The sequence below is a fragment of the Mya arenaria genome, chromosome 3 (assembly GCF_026914265.1).
Source record: "Mya arenaria isolate MELC-2E11 chromosome 3, ASM2691426v1".
Lineage (NCBI taxonomy): Eukaryota > Metazoa > Mollusca > Bivalvia > Myida > Myidae > Mya > Mya arenaria.
In genome coordinates, this window is record NC_069124.1 from 63,782,655 (window position 1) to 63,798,673 (window position 16,019).

Consider the following 16,019-nt stretch of genomic DNA (forward strand, 5'->3'; position numbering starts at 1 on the left):
TTAGTGTTTGACTAATGTATTCAAAACCATTACCATTTACAATGATCAGGCTTCAAACATCATTCATGGATGGTCTCGGCATCAGTAAGCAGCATAATTATTACCTATATAAAATACTGTCTCTTCATAGACAATTTGGTTAGTTCAAAAAGAACAATGGTTTTGAATTTGAACCAATTTTGTTACAGGAAGACAAGAAAATACTAGCAAATGAAGTTTTTCATAAATTTATTACAAATAGGATCATGTTTTCCCAATTAACAAAGACAACAATATTATGACATACACACATCACATATAAAAGCATGACCTAGCAACTGCAAGGCAAATATCCTCTATTGATTACATTTAAAGGGAATTCTTTTTGTTTTTTCAGACATTAAATGTTCTACTAATCTATGCTAAGGAACCGAGCAAGATAAATACTGTCACATTGGTTAAGATTTGTTCATTTGCTCTAGCAAAGCTTGGTAACTTATCAACATGAAAACTTTAACTCAAAAACTTAGCACTGAAATAGCACAATTAAAAAAATTGGACAAATAAAACAAGCAAAAATCTGGTTATTTACCAATATGTATATTGTTTATGATTGTAAAGTACACATATTTGTCTAGGTATTCGATTAAACTTACAATGTTCAAAAACAGTTGGTTATTCAAAAATATAGTAAGAAAATAAAACGGGATTTTATAAACAAAGTTTTAACAAATAGGCATACTTCAGAAATATTGTGTGTTAAACAATGGAGGTATAACATTTATTTTGCTGAGCAAAATAAATGATGCCATAGAAGGTCAACTAAGCCAGCAGGGTACATGGAAAGCAGCAAGAGAGTACTATGAAGGACAATTAGGCCATGGTCACACACCATCAGCATTAAGACAGTGATTTTTCATTGTTTAGTAGGATATATTCTATTTTTATTTCATGACATAAAATATTAATTTATATATTCAAATGCAAACAAATCCAGATGGCATTTATTTGCAATTTGGTACAGTTCAATTTTACACAGTTTCAACGATTTCATATGGAAGGGACTTAACTCCGGCTAAGTTAATTTCATGTGCTCCGTGCATTTAACTCCCATTAATTATATGAAACAACATTTCATTTTTCCACAGATCAGTGGCAATGCGATAAAAATTTGGGTACAATAAAACATTCCAAACAAATAATACATTTGCAAAAAATAATAACAAAACAAGAAGATCTAACAAACAAAGTGATAACAAAAAGTGTTAAGTACATATAGTTAATCCTGGGTATGCAAAAATATGGCTCCATTAAGAGTATGGTTGTTTTATAATGACTGTTTTATGTTATGCATGAATATGGCTGGGAAAAAAAAAGGATTTTTTTTATGACAAAAATATCAATCAACTATAACTCGTTAGTGTTGTATCTTTTTCTGCTTAAACTGACATAGAAAAGAATTTATATGCCAATAGCTTCAGTAAAACAATACAATTGTTATTCTGGTAAGTAGCTTTAAAGTCAAGTCAACACTCTGTCTATCATCTTGCAGATCACCAGTGTATCCGTTACACATCCAGAGCAATAAAGATTTGAAAATTAACATTGTTGTTTACTTTAACAAAGTTCTGAACCATCAGCCCAATGTCATTGCTGAAAAGGACACATATTGAAATCTGTCAGATCCATCGTCGTACAAGCCAGTCACAGCATTTTTGGCAACATTAAGATTTAAGTACATGTTCTAAGAAGTTTCCGATACTGAGACTGGCAATTCTACATACATTTGCTAACAAGAATCATAAAACAAGAAGTATCAAGAAACATCAGAGAACAACACTACTGAAAACATTCTAAAATAAACAAGTATGTTTGACATTTAAACTAACATACATAAGAATATCACACAAACAAGTGGGTGGCACATATCACAGCAAATATAGTAACCTGTCTCTCACATCATTCATTTATTGTTAACACAAGGGCGGGACGAGATAGAAATCACAATTAACTTCCTTTTCAAAGCCACATATTTTTATCTTTAAACTTCATTTCATAGTATCTTTATTTTTTCTATTTTGAAAAACAAAGATTTTTTTTTAAAAAGAGAGTAAAAACATGTTTAAGTCATATATGATTCGAATAATTACGCTCATTAAATACTGTGAACATGACTGATAGTTAATCTATTTAGAGAAAAGAAAAGTCACCAAAAAACAATCCTGGCACTAGCAAAAAATGCACTCCTTAATAAATTATAGCACAGTATTGCCCCCTTCTCCCTCATTATTACAGCATGCCGAAGCCCTTGGAGTATGTAATGGCCTTGAGCAGTCTCTCCTGTAGTTTCTCCTTGTTCAGGTAGTCTGGGAGCAGCAGAACATTGAAGCAGGTGTGGGCCGTCGGCAACCTGAATTGAAGACAGCAACCCTCACCTTACATTCATGTTTTTGCTTTAGATCACTTTCACAGTCTTGTTCAAGTTTGCAATACATATATTGAACAGTTTTGTATAATAGTGATGCTGGGGAAAAAGATTATGGTTGTAATGTTGACAAATACCGTTCTGAGGCCATTAGCATGCCTGTTTTTACAACATAGTGTATCTATGTCATTGCAATATTAAAATGCAGTCCGTCAAAAAGATCAGGCCCTAATATCTTGAAACTACTTCAGTCAAATCTCAATCTCGGTCGTTTTCACACCTTTGAAAAGCGCATTCTATAATAGAATATGTTGATTAAAACTTTTGATCAAGATTCCAAGGGAAAAAAATTCTATAGTCAAAAGGGTATTAGATTACAGTTCTATGTTTTTAACAATTTAATACTGAAGTATTTTTTTGCTCTAGAACTAGTTTTCTTTGAAACATTGACAAAATCTTTTATCAACACATTCTGTTTCAGTTCAATTAATGTACATAATTTTAACTTCAATTATACTCAAAATACAGGTGAAATAGTTCACGTCACAAAACAAACATTTTCAATCAAAGATTACTGTTATGTATTTATAGCTCAAGCTAAACAAAACAGACAAACAAACTATATGTCATTAACAAAGTACTGTCCCACCTGTCTGAATCTGGTCCGTTCCTGGCAATAATCAGTTTGAGTTTCGAGAGTCCTCCCACAGGCACCCGGTCTGTCCCTGTTGTGAACTGCAGCAGCTGGCACTTTTTCTCATCATCAAAACCATGCACCACCTCCCAGAAATCCCTGGATAAAAATACATTTCCTCTTAACTTTTAATCATTCTTTTACATAACCTTATAAAGAGTTTGAAACAAATTAAAACAACATTAGCTTAATCACACTCATTGGCAGGAGGGGCAAAGACAGAGTATTTGGAGGAAACCCACTTGTCCACTTTGGCAACTTCCAACCAAACACAGAAGCACCAGATCAGGGCATGAACCTGAAACACCTTGGTAATATGCAAGTGCACTATCTAAACGCCAAATTATGCCAGTAGTATCGGATATACATGTAAGTCACCTACTACTATGCTTAACAATCTTACCTCTTGTTTTTATGTATTTTCCCATTCAATGTCACGTGCATTATTATATATGATAACTGGTGTTTTCTACTGTATACGATAACAGGTGTTTCAATGTCATGTGCATTATTATATATGAAAACGGATGTTTTCTATGATATTTGATAACGGGTGTTTTCTATGATATTTGATAACTGGTATTTTCTATGATAAATGATAGCGGGTATTTTCCATGATAAATGATAGCGGGTATTTTCAATGATAAATGATATCTGGTCTTTTCTATCATATATGATAACTGGTATTTTCTATGATAAATGATAGCGGGTATTTTCTATGATAAATGATAGCGCTTATTTTCTATGAAATATGATACGGGTGTTTTCTATGAAATATGATATGGGTGTTTTCTATGAAATATGATAACAGGTGTTTTCTATGACATATATGATTAAAACAATAAAAGAACTATACCTAATTGTTTGAGATTTTTTGTCAAAGCCTCCATCATATTCACAAGCGTCCTCTAAGGCATTGAAATCATAGTCCTGAAAACACACAAAGTACTTATCTTTATGCACATTTAAGTATAAAAATATTGTTTTAAAGTTCCAAACAATTGTCTGTCACTATAAGTGTGTTTTTTTTATATCTTAATAATTTTGTGATATGCATTTTTTGTCCTCATTTCACAATACAAAACAAGATCCCTACAAATCAGATGCTTATGCTGGTCTGTTTTTTTGTCATCCAAGGGGAATAACTCGACAATTATTAAAACCAGAATTATGGGACTTACAATACATGTAGATATTGTCTATGGCAACATGTATACTTAGTTTCATTTCAATATCTTGAATGTTAAAGATTTTGCACGATGCTGATGACAGCAAGGTGGAAGCTATAAGTGTAATCAATCAATGACTATCGAGACTCATGTGAGTAAAGCCATGAACAGCGTCAAACAATGCCATGTTTGATTTTCTGTAAGGATGTCGTCAGCATATAATGAAGGGTTAGTTCAGTTAAAGCTCTCACTGAGTGGAGCACAAGGTGCCTTTGATTACTGAACAGAGCACGTATGAGAAGAAAGGTAAAGGTGGTCTCCTGACTACCACAACAACAGGGGAGAGGAAACAATATCTTTTATATATATGAAGATGACGATTCAGAGAAGTAAATTTCTGTGTGGATGCAAACTATGCAGAACATGTAGCGGGCATTTTCCATAGTAGAACAATTAATTCATTTTGATATTATCCAAATTTAGGTAGGACTTTTCCTCACTTGGAATAAAATCCCATGCTGAGATCCCAAACGGAAGGGAAGAAAAAAACACATTCAATGATGTAGGGGTTTGAAAATTTGAAATGTTGGATGAGTTTCTAAGTGATCTTGTTGATGCTTGCTCTACTATCTGATGAACTCAATCGGACAAGTGATCTGGTGGGTGACCATTTTTTTGTTTTTTAAGAAAAGAAAAATGTAATGTTTTTCTTGTCCCCTATTCAATTCTTAAACTTTTCTATTCAGATTCAATTTCAAGCAAACTCAGAGAGACCAGATGAGTACAACAAGTGATAACTTGAATGATAAAATTCAGACGACTTAATACATTTGTTCAACATTCAAATTGCATATTTTACAGGTTCAAGACTGTAACAAATTGGTACTACAGTACAGTACACAAATATCAATTCTTTTTTCCTCAAATGTTTGACTCCATTCTGAAACAGATAAAACAAGCACCATTATCAAATGATTTGAAAGCTGAACTTTATATAACCCTACCTCACTACCACAGATAAGCATCTCTATCTCTTCTGGTCTGAACAGGGCTCTCAAAGGGCTCTCATTTGTCACCATTGAGAAACCCCGTCGAAATGCCCGGAACTGCTTCTCTATTGACTTGTTCAGGATGAAGTCTGCATACATGTCCACAAACTCCTGTTAAAAGCATTCAAAATCATGGGTCATTTTGGGAAGAGTAGTAATCAAACAGGAAACATAATTATTCAGTGGTCAAAAAAACACAAGCCTGGCTTAATTGATTTTTTTAATGACAAGCAATTATACGTCACCTTAGTGCAATAACTCAATAACTGCATATAGAAATAGAAGCAGATATTGAGTTATTGCACTAAGGTGACTTATAGTAAAAATATCAGGTTTTTCATTCATCATAAAGTCAAATTTTGATCACGGTTATCCTGTCATTTAAAGCTCCCTTAAAGTACAGAATGTCTCAAAATCAACAAATATCATGAATCTGTCTTTGCAAGGTGACAAAGTACCCAAATTCTTTACAAATATGATTCATACACTTGCCAAAATAAAAAAATAAAAAACAAATGTCTGTACCAGAAGTGGTGATTTTATTTACAAGGCAATTTAGCTGGAATAACTCTTGATGAACTTGGTAGACAACTGAGTGTCTGTGCATACCTGTTTATTGAGCTGGTTGACTGGAATGGTTTCGCCTGCATCCTTGAGTGAGTGTGTGATGGTTGAGCCAAACACGTCCAGGTAGCTAATTTGGAAAGTCTGCATAAACACGTCCTCCATGTCTGTGCCCTCGTAGTCTAACAGATCCTGCAGGGTCCGGGCAAGGGTCTGTAAATTACAATTATATAAACACTGAGATGGAAGATTAACAAATGAATGTTTTGTAAAATTATATGAAAAGTCTGCATGAAGACATCTTCCAATTCAGGATTCAGTCCAGGCATTATGTCAGAGTATTTGAGTAGTATATTACAGGTTATGATTAAGTGAAAAAGATCAGTACCATAAAAAAATACAAAATTGGTTAGCTGCATTCAGGGCCTGGTTATGAATGTTTTGCCATACCTCGTGAAAACAATGATGAAGCTATTTATAGTAACATAACTAGCTGCCATAATTTCCTAAAACAATTCACAAATATGCTTATAGAGTTAATTATACGACTTTTATAAGACTACATACGGGATCCACTCCTTTAAGGTCCTGAAAGGTTCCCAGTTTGCCGACCAGTTTCCTGTACACAACCGATGGGAAGTGGACGTCCACTATAGTACTGTTGTAGATTGCCAGGCCTAGCACAATGCCGCAAAGAGTAAATTGGCCTTCATTCTCGAAAGACATCGGGTTAAACCAGAACTGCCTTGTGTCAGGGTTGTATGTGAACATGCCTGTGAAAGAAGCAAGTTGTGTACAAAAAATGACACCTGCCTTTTTATTCTCTGATAATACAAAGTCATGTAAGTTACCAAAAGGAATGTTAGTAAGTGAACTGTTAATCTTGTCCTTTATCTTCATTTATCAAGGGGCATAACTCAACAATTATCAAATCAAGAGTTATAAGCCTTGTAACACTAATAACATGGGTAGTAAGTGAAGGTCTGGAACAGTTTTTTTTATCATTGACAATGTTAACGTTTTTGCAAGATGACGATGCCTAAAACACCAAGGCTACAACAAATAATCCCCTAAGGCAAGCTAAGAATTAATAACTAGTTAACAAATATTATGACCAATGAATTGTATACATCAAAAGTCTACACCATTGGCTCTGTTATTACCAAAGTCAACGTTGAATATTTCCTCTACGATAAGCTGGAAGAACTCCTTGGAGACGCCACCCTCGTCGACGCCCTGCTCCCCGTCAAACTCCACAAAAAGCTGCTTACGAAGGTCTGACGGGTTCTCCATCGCTACCATCTCCAACTGTATACAGACATGAGGAGGGTGTGGACAGTGGTAATGTAAATGTAACATTCAAACACAAGAGGAGATTTGAATTGTTAAATACAAAAATCAGGGTACTAAACAGGGATTTTCTCACCTGTAAACTTATAAGCACCATAATTTAAATTCAAAATTGAGTTATATTATTCATACTTTTTATAATATTATTTTTTTCTATTTATAAGAAAAAGCAAAAGGTTTCTGACTTCAGTTTCTCAAAATACCTTAAGCGTTATTACATTTAGGCATTGTACATTGTATATGCTATTTGGCTAAGTTACCTACATGTGCATAATTTGATTTTACACACAAAAAAATTGTTACTACCTTGTAACTTTAAAACAGTACATTCAATAGTTTCATAACTTTAAACAAGGAAACTATTACACAATTTGTACCAAAATCAAAACATAGAGCTGAGCTTCCCTTGATCCTCTTTAAAGGGACCGAAAATCGTTTGCGAAATTGGGGCTTGGTAAACCTACATACATGTGTACTATACATATACGCTTGTTTTTTTCACTCTGTCTGATCAAATAGAATACTAATGTTCAAACATTAAACCATAACTCACAGCCACCAGGGCATCGTCGATGATTCTATTTCTGGAGACTCGTATGCGCAGGTATGGCATTGTGGGCATCCCATGTACGATGGTCTGTATCACAGATGACCGTCGCTCCTTGTACATCTGTACACGATTGTCCATATACAGGCCCATCTGTTTGGAGGGCATGTTTAGCACAAAACTGTGATTGAAGAATGAAAACTTCATTGGTGTCTCTTCACTATCCAGCTTGTATTTGTAATCCATTTCCATGCTGACAGTTTCGTTCAGAGTGTCATTGATAAAATCCTCAAATGGAACTAATGGGCTGGGACAGTCTGCGTGTGAAATGTCCAGCTCCTTAGCGAGCGGGTCGTCCCTGACTGGCCTGACCTCTTTCCCCTCACGTTCCACCCCCATGGCCCCTGCCCCACCCAGCATCTCATTCTGCATCTCACTCTCAGCTTCAAGAATCTTCCGCTCCTCGTCAAGTATTTTCCTCGAATCCCTCTGTCCACCATACAGACTTGCATAGTACAGTATTTTCATGACTCTCACTGGGCCAGTTATACACTCGTCATCATTGACTTGGAAAGCACGGCTATACTTTGATTCTCCGTCAATCAATTTTACTGTTAATAACTGTTGAAGAGATAGAACCATATTTCGTAATCGATCGGCACTGAACTTTGACCAGTAACGGGCAAGTTTTACCTGTCCTGACAGAGGCATACAGCCCAGGGCTTTACAGAACTCTGGATAGGCACTGTCTATAAATTCTGGACTATGGAGCAATGGTATTTCCATAATGATCACAAATATGTTCAAGTAATTCTCTTTTCGTTCCAAATTTCGGGTGAATTTGAAGTTTATAACAATATCTTTTGATAAACTCACAATGGCATTGATCAAGGCATTTTGGAATGGCAAGTCTGGAGTGTCCATCAACATTTCAAAGCATCTTTGCAATGATTCTATATCAACATTGATCTCATCACGGTCTTCCAAATTCACAGTTTTAACCTTGTGTATGTCAATGAAATCATCGTTTGTATCCATATTGTCATCTGAGTCGTGTTGCAGAATGGCCTTGATTAAATTATTGGTTGACTTCTTCTGGAAACTTTTGATCAGGGACTCTGGAGAGTAAAACACTGAGCCAATACACTTGATGAGAGGTGACCAGTCGTTTGTGTCAGTACACGGTTTCAGAATTGCATGCAGCTTCTCTTCATCTAGGTATGGCGTCTCCTTTGGTTCTGTAAAGATAACTGGCATTTTTGAATTGCAACTGACTTAAAGCCAATATACTGAAAAGTGTAAGAAATAATAACTTAATTTATGATGTTTTGATTTGACTTCATGCAATATTTTGCAAACTTTTAAAGATTTTCAAACAAGTATGCTCAGGATAGTAATTTAAAACAATTTCTTTTTTTGCTGGATATCAAACCTGACAATAATCCATGTAAAATATATGTGTTATTAACAAAAGCACCTTTACACAGATGTCAACACTAATCTATTAAGATTTTAGTCCAAAACGAGCACAACTCTTATAACAATTACAACACAAACATTGTGAATTGTTCCTTGCAATATATGTACTACGTTTATTTGAATATATTAAACATTCTTTTAGTTATCATCTGTTCAACATGAAAGGTTTTGCACCCAGTAAAGACAATGCTGACAACAGGGTAAATCCTATGTCAGTTTTTCAATGAGAGAATTGCTCTCATTTGTCCAAAATTGATTTTTTTCTTATTTCAGTGAGATTTTTAATAGGAAATGGTTAACACAGTGATACTGTAATTTAATTCATAATAATATAAATTTTTGATATAATATAATATATATATATATATTTATATCTTTTTTTACTAGAATGAAACACTTTTATTGAAATAAACTGATGTTGCAGTATTATTCAAACTACTTAGAAAGTGTGAGCGCAAAAATATCTCGCATTAATGTATTTTCAATTTGATTTAGACAAATTTTATGTAAGAAATCATGCAAATCCATTGCTTGAGTTATACATGTACCTCAGCTTTATTCTTCAGAACACAAACAAGCTAATTTTGATTAACATCTACCTGTAGGTGTTGAAGGCTTCATTTTCGGAGTGGCTCCCCCTGAAGACTTTGATGTAGATGGCCCAGGGATAGGCGGAGTCCGGGTCAATTGCAGGGCCTGCCCCACTGTTACCTTAGAAGGACCGCTATTCTGAGAGGGTGAGTCTTGTTTCATAGGACTGGGAATCTCATTGCGAGCAATTTTGTTTCTTTCATTCTCACATAACTGGGCCTTATTTTTGAAAAGGTCAATGGACATGACGGCCAGGACGTTCCTGTCCTTGTCCTTAAGGGCGAAATTTGTACTCGAGGCACAGTTTGTGTTGGTGCAGTGCTGATCCCCACAGCCATCGGTCAGCTGGAAATAGTACGCTTCTATCAACTGTTTCGCTGCTGCCCTTTTCCTGAAACAAAGTATTATATACTATTTGAAATAAATTAAAACCGTACAGATGAAATAAAGCTGACTTAAGCCTTGCAATATATAATTATTGGCCCATCCGTGACCAGGCAATTTACTTTGGTCTATTTCACAAGCACAAGAAAGTTTAAGCATTTAAATGTTTTAGTCCTAAAGACAAGATGTAAAAAAAGCAAAAGCATACGGATAAAGTAATGCAGACATTTTATATGGCTTTTCCTGAGACTCTGATGTTTTAATGTAAAAAGTCTTTAAAAATACAGTCAGTTCTTGAGCAAAAACAATCTTATATATATGCTTGGTTTCTTACACTGTCTGAAGAAAACGACTTGACACCCTGAATATCAAAGGATTTATTTGTTCAGTTTGAACAAAGACATCATAACAGCTAGTAACAATTATAACTTACATTCCGTCCTGAATGTTTGTGTCAGAGCAAGTTGATTGTAGAGCCCTGGAAAAAAAAGAAACTAAGTTATATTGATATCTGATTGCTTTCAGCAAGCTCTTACTTGTAGGATCTTTTTTTGTGTGTATGCCAGTAATATTTGTATTCAGAGCATTTTTTCAGCCTGTTTAATGGCTGAAATTATACCCCATTCCCTCCCTCAATAAGTGAATATTTAAAAAAATTAAAAAAAAAAATTTGCAAAAGAATCTCAAAATGTGGGATTATTGTCGTTCTTTGATCACAATAAGATTTTCTACAGCTTGAACTTCATTACACACAATATTACTTATAAAAAAAGGAGTCAATTCAATCGTATGTGTACATGTGTGTTCTTATTACCAATATTTAAATTTTAAACTTCCTTATTGGTAATTTAACACAAAAATCCCCCCTTTAAAGATACAAGGCAGCACTCACTCCTTCAGACTGAGAAATGTTTTGAGTTGTTGTAAACTACTGTTGCAAAATGGTACCCCTCAAAATAATCAATAATCAAATCAGAAGGAGTATTTCAATTTCAATATTATGATCCAGTATATAGAGGATACTATAATAAGACACTTTTCAGAATCCTGTAATATCAAATTACTAATATATTTACTTTAGAATAGTTCAGAAGTAAACAAAAGCATTCAACATTCACATTGCCAAGGTTTTAACATTGTTCTTTTTAACAAATGGCATAGCAATCAAACTGTTATGTAATAGAATGTTAGCATACACTGACAATGATAAACGTCTAACAGTTCTCCTTTTACCTTCATTATAATGAGTGCATGTGTTATTAAACGCCAAATAAATATTGTCTTGACTAATCATTGAATCATTGATATACTGCCCAGATGTTTTTATTGCATCGTAAAACAGCAGACCTTTTGCAATGATTCTAAACCAGGATCTCTGAATTCATGTGTCAATACAATGTAACATATTATTAAACGATATTAATTATCGGTAGTTACAAATAGCTAGTGAGGTTTATCAAACTTTATGGAATTATCCACAGAAAACTAGGTACAACAGCCTTGAACCATGTGCTGGGAAGTTTAAAAGCAATTCGACCAGTGTCACTTTTTAATCAGGATTTTCTGAAAAGAGTAACATACATTTGTAGCTTTTTTTCTGGTCTAATTTATTTATCAAAGTTTATAACAAAAAAATGCCATTACTCAGTCATGATGTAATTAAACATTGTCAACAAGACCAACAGGAGCTGGCACAGAGACAGTGCGCTCGACTATTCCGCCGCTTTTCGGTGTATGGATTGAAAAGTTTTGGCGAAACGTGCATGGATCACTGTTAGATTAAATTTTAATGCAATACATGATGTGCTGAGATATTTACATAAATTAAATGGAAAATATTTGAGGTGGTATGCAAACTTTAACGTAAATTAAAAGTTGAAAAAGGGGCATAATTTTGTCAAAATGTTTGATAGAGTAACCTCCTCCTGTGTACAGGTTGGGAGCATGATGGTGAACAAGCGTGCAAAGTTTCAAAGCCAGATGTCAATGGACTTTGAAAATATTTGAGGTGGTACGCAAACTTCAACGTAAATTCTAAGTAAAAAAAGGGGCATAAATCTGTTAAAATGCTTGATACAGTTACCTCCTCCTGTGTACAGGTTGGGAGCATGATGGTGAACAAGCGTGCGAAGTTTCAAAGCCAGATGTCAATGGACTTTGAAAATATTTGAGGTGGTACACAAACTTTAACGTAAATTCAAAGTAGAAAAAGGGTCATAATTTTGTCAAAATGCTTGATAGAGTTACCTCCTCCTGTGTACAGGTTGGGGGCATGATGGTGAACAAGCGTGCAAAGTTTTAAAGCTAGATGTCAATGGACTTTGAAAATATTTGAGGTGGTAAAAAAACTCTTACAAAAACTTTAACATAAGTGGTTACGCCGACGCTCAGGTGACTAGGATAGCTCTCTTTATTCTTCGAATAGTCGAGCTAAAAAAACATGTTCTGAAATGCATGGGCAAAAATGATTGCATTCCACGGCAAGCTACAAACAGCTACGTGGAACATGGACAGTCAAAAAATTCATTGTGTTAGCCAGTGGCGAAAATCTGCAGATGGGAAGGGAAGTGGGCCTAACTCTTTGAAATTAAGTGTACTGTAGTGAAAACAACCAGAAGGTATCTGTTAATTAGCTTAATGGGCAGAGTTATTTATGTAATTGAGTTTGACTGCGCTGAAGTGACTTGAGTCCCGGTCAGATCAGGATATAAAATCACTTGTCACTTTGGGCGTTCATTGCTTTTGACAAGTTCTATCAAAAATTGAATAAACAACCATTCAGCACATGATCTTAGTAGTCTTAAATAATAGACGTGTTATACAGGATTCTTCCAATCCCTAACGTCTAAATGGGAATGTGCAAAAAACGGTGGTGTTTTAAAAATATTGAAATTGTTTTAGTGAAGTATTTTATGGTTGAAATTGATCATAAAGAGTTATATTCATATTTTACCATGTAAGTGTAATGTTATTTTGCACTAAACAAGCATTTAATGCATTAAAACAAGATGTTTACCTTTCCAATAAAACGAAAGTTGACTGACACAGACAACAATTATGCGAAGGGGAACAACTCGATACAATCTTAATAACTCGGCCTCCTCCGACAAAGCTTCGAGATAGACCTCGTTATACAATCGTAACAACTCATCCATGGCCGAAACCCTGAAGCCTTGCAGGTGCCCTTCATGTATATATCGTTGTGTTTTGACAGAATGAAATGAAGAAAAGCCGTCAAACTCATAATTATAAGTTGGATATTTATTTTTTGTGTACGGAACTAATATAAAATAACATTATCTGGTAATATTTCTTGTTTTTAAGATATTTTAAAGACGCTTTATGCTTTAACCCGGAATCCTGATCGGAACAACTACCCACTTTTGATACTAAACAATTTGTACGTGAAGGATTTGCCATATCAAAAATCTAAAAAAAATCTGTCAACGTACAATTATTTGGACTAATGCATACATGTGATAAAGTCCCGGACGTCCGGGATTGTCCCGGAAATCGTATCTCTGTCACGGAGTCACGGAGGGTGCATGTTTGTCCCGGAAAGTCATAAAAAAAAACGAAAAAAAAAATCTCGGAATCGGAATCGATTATCCTATTTTACCAATGTAAGTCAGCTATTTTGCCTGTCCGGGACACTGGTCGTAAAACACAGGACATGTTGACACTAATCCGTTAATTGGTACGTGTGTCGTCGAGGTCATCGTCAATCACCCGATAATTGATCTATCGGCCTATTGTTGTGCTTAACGAGTGGGGGAGGGTTCTTGTATACAAATTCATTGTTTTCCTATGGATTTGTTTGGTCTTATGAATGATAGCTTTAAATTGATGAATTGATATTTTTCACACATTTTACCGACAAACGAGCATGAAGGTAAGTTCAAAGAAAGTGACAAAATGAGTAAAAAAAAACAAAATTAAAACACGGAAAACATCCCATATTCCTTTCAAATTTCAAAGTCGATACATCGTTATACTTTAAACAACTTACGCGTTCATAAGGAATTTTAGTGTTTTGACATTTTTTTCCGAACTATCGTGTGTATTTTTACGCCGAAATAAAACTGACGATATGGGGTTTACAGGTGGTTATATATAGAATGCTTTAATCACGTGACCATGGTTAGTCACGTGATCGCTTTATACAGCCGATTGTTGACACGTCTCTATCAAAATTATATGCATCTCCAAACGGAAAAAAGCTCATCGACTGGAAAATCTTTTTTATCGTCTGGAAAATATTGTGTGTCATAAATTGCAAACGTTTTAAATGTGATGAAAAAAATAAATATTTTGTAACGCACGATCTCAAAAGCGCAGGAAAACAGGTGCCCATATAGTTGTTTATTTCCTGTTTTGATGAAACCGAAAGTAGACTGCATATCCTCCTGGTTAGCACTTCTTTTAAAGCCTGGGAAAATATCTGGTGGTTTTATTTTTCAAGAAAATGCAGAAAAAAAACAACCATGTCAAGTAAAAAATACGTCTTGGCAGTCAAAATAGGTACATTTTCTCGACGTTAAAAACGACTAAAATAGCCCCAGATATGCTCTAGAATGCACCACAGACGTTCCCCATTTAAAAAAAATTCAGGGGGGGGGCATGCCCCCGGACCCCCCTAGTGTGCGTTGACATAACGACGAGTGTCCCGGAATCGACCCAAGAAATTATCACATGTATGACTAATGATCTTAGGAATCCAGACTACCGACTCTTGCAATGAAATTCTCCCTGATAAAAATAGGCCCTTACTGCAATTGACCCTAATTACAAACAATGATGGGTCAATTTTGAGTCATTTATTTTACTATTTCTGTGCATCAAAACCAGGGATCTCAGGCTTCTAGGTCATCGGGAGTCCATAAGGCAAGTCAAAAATTCTTTTTCACTGATTTTAAAATTGAAATAAAATTTAAAAAAAACACTTGATATTTTTTGCAGCTGTGCTTACATTTAAGAGTTGTGGTGTTACATTGAAACATAAAATTGTAAAAAAAAACAATCCCTGAAGTTATATTGTGGCTACTGCTAAATCGAAATCCCCTACATAAGTTTATGATAACAAAATTCCAAAATAATATTTTTCATTGTAGAAATGACATAGGTAATGTTATTTCGTGTTATTTGTACTTTCACATTCGGACAAATTTAAGAATACTGACTGTACCCCATCCACTTATTCACTAAAATTAAGGAGATCAACTTCATTGACAAATTGACAAACCCTGCGGCTTCGTCTCCGCTTACGCTCTGGATAAGATCTTCGTTATTCATACGAAACTCTAATTGTTAATGTTTTGTTCCAAATTGATGTTCAAAATGGGTCGTAAAAGGTGTTTTCCTTAATAAGTTTCTCTATCGTACATTTTGAACAGGAAGTCAAAGTCGATAAAAATTTACCGCATACAGCTTTGAAGGTTATACTCAACTAATACTTAAAAAATGTTATGAAAGGCCTAGTTTGAAGAATGTTTGGTATGACAATCCCCTGCTGTGCAACTCCTGCTAATTGCACTGATGTCACAGTAGGTGCCAATTTCCTGTTTATTCGTTTATTGGTTCAGGGCCATTTAGGGTCCATTTATATATAATGAAACCTCTAAAACTGCACAGTAGGATTGCACTGCATATTCAGATCAGTGATAAGACAAAAAGGCAATTAGATAAAGATCGATACACAGAGATAGTGTACAAATACACGTTGTTTTTTGCTTGTTTGTTGTTGTTGTTTTTTGTTGGGGGGGGGGGGGGTCACTTAAAAAAATGATTA

At 34.8% G+C, this 16,019-nt stretch overlaps 1 protein-coding gene across 1 annotated transcript; it reads right to left on the minus strand.

The window, feature by feature from the left end:
- Positions 1-211: 211 nt before the first annotated feature.
- On the minus strand, positions 212-15,615 carry LOC128227931 (ubiquitin-protein ligase E3A-like). The gene is made up of 11 exons (XM_052938883.1): positions 15,474-15,615; positions 10,665-10,709; positions 9,856-10,238; positions 7,784-9,015; positions 7,044-7,188; positions 6,448-6,653; positions 5,926-6,093; positions 5,272-5,427; positions 3,955-4,028; positions 3,054-3,197; positions 212-2,389 (listed from the first exon to the last, which is right to left on the minus strand). The coding sequence occupies exons 1-11, from the start codon at positions 15,521-15,523 to the stop codon at positions 2,269-2,271; spliced, it is 2,724 nt and encodes a 907-aa protein (XP_052794843.1). The 5' UTR covers positions 15,524-15,615; the 3' UTR covers positions 212-2,268.
- Positions 15,616-16,019: the final 404 nt, after the last annotated feature.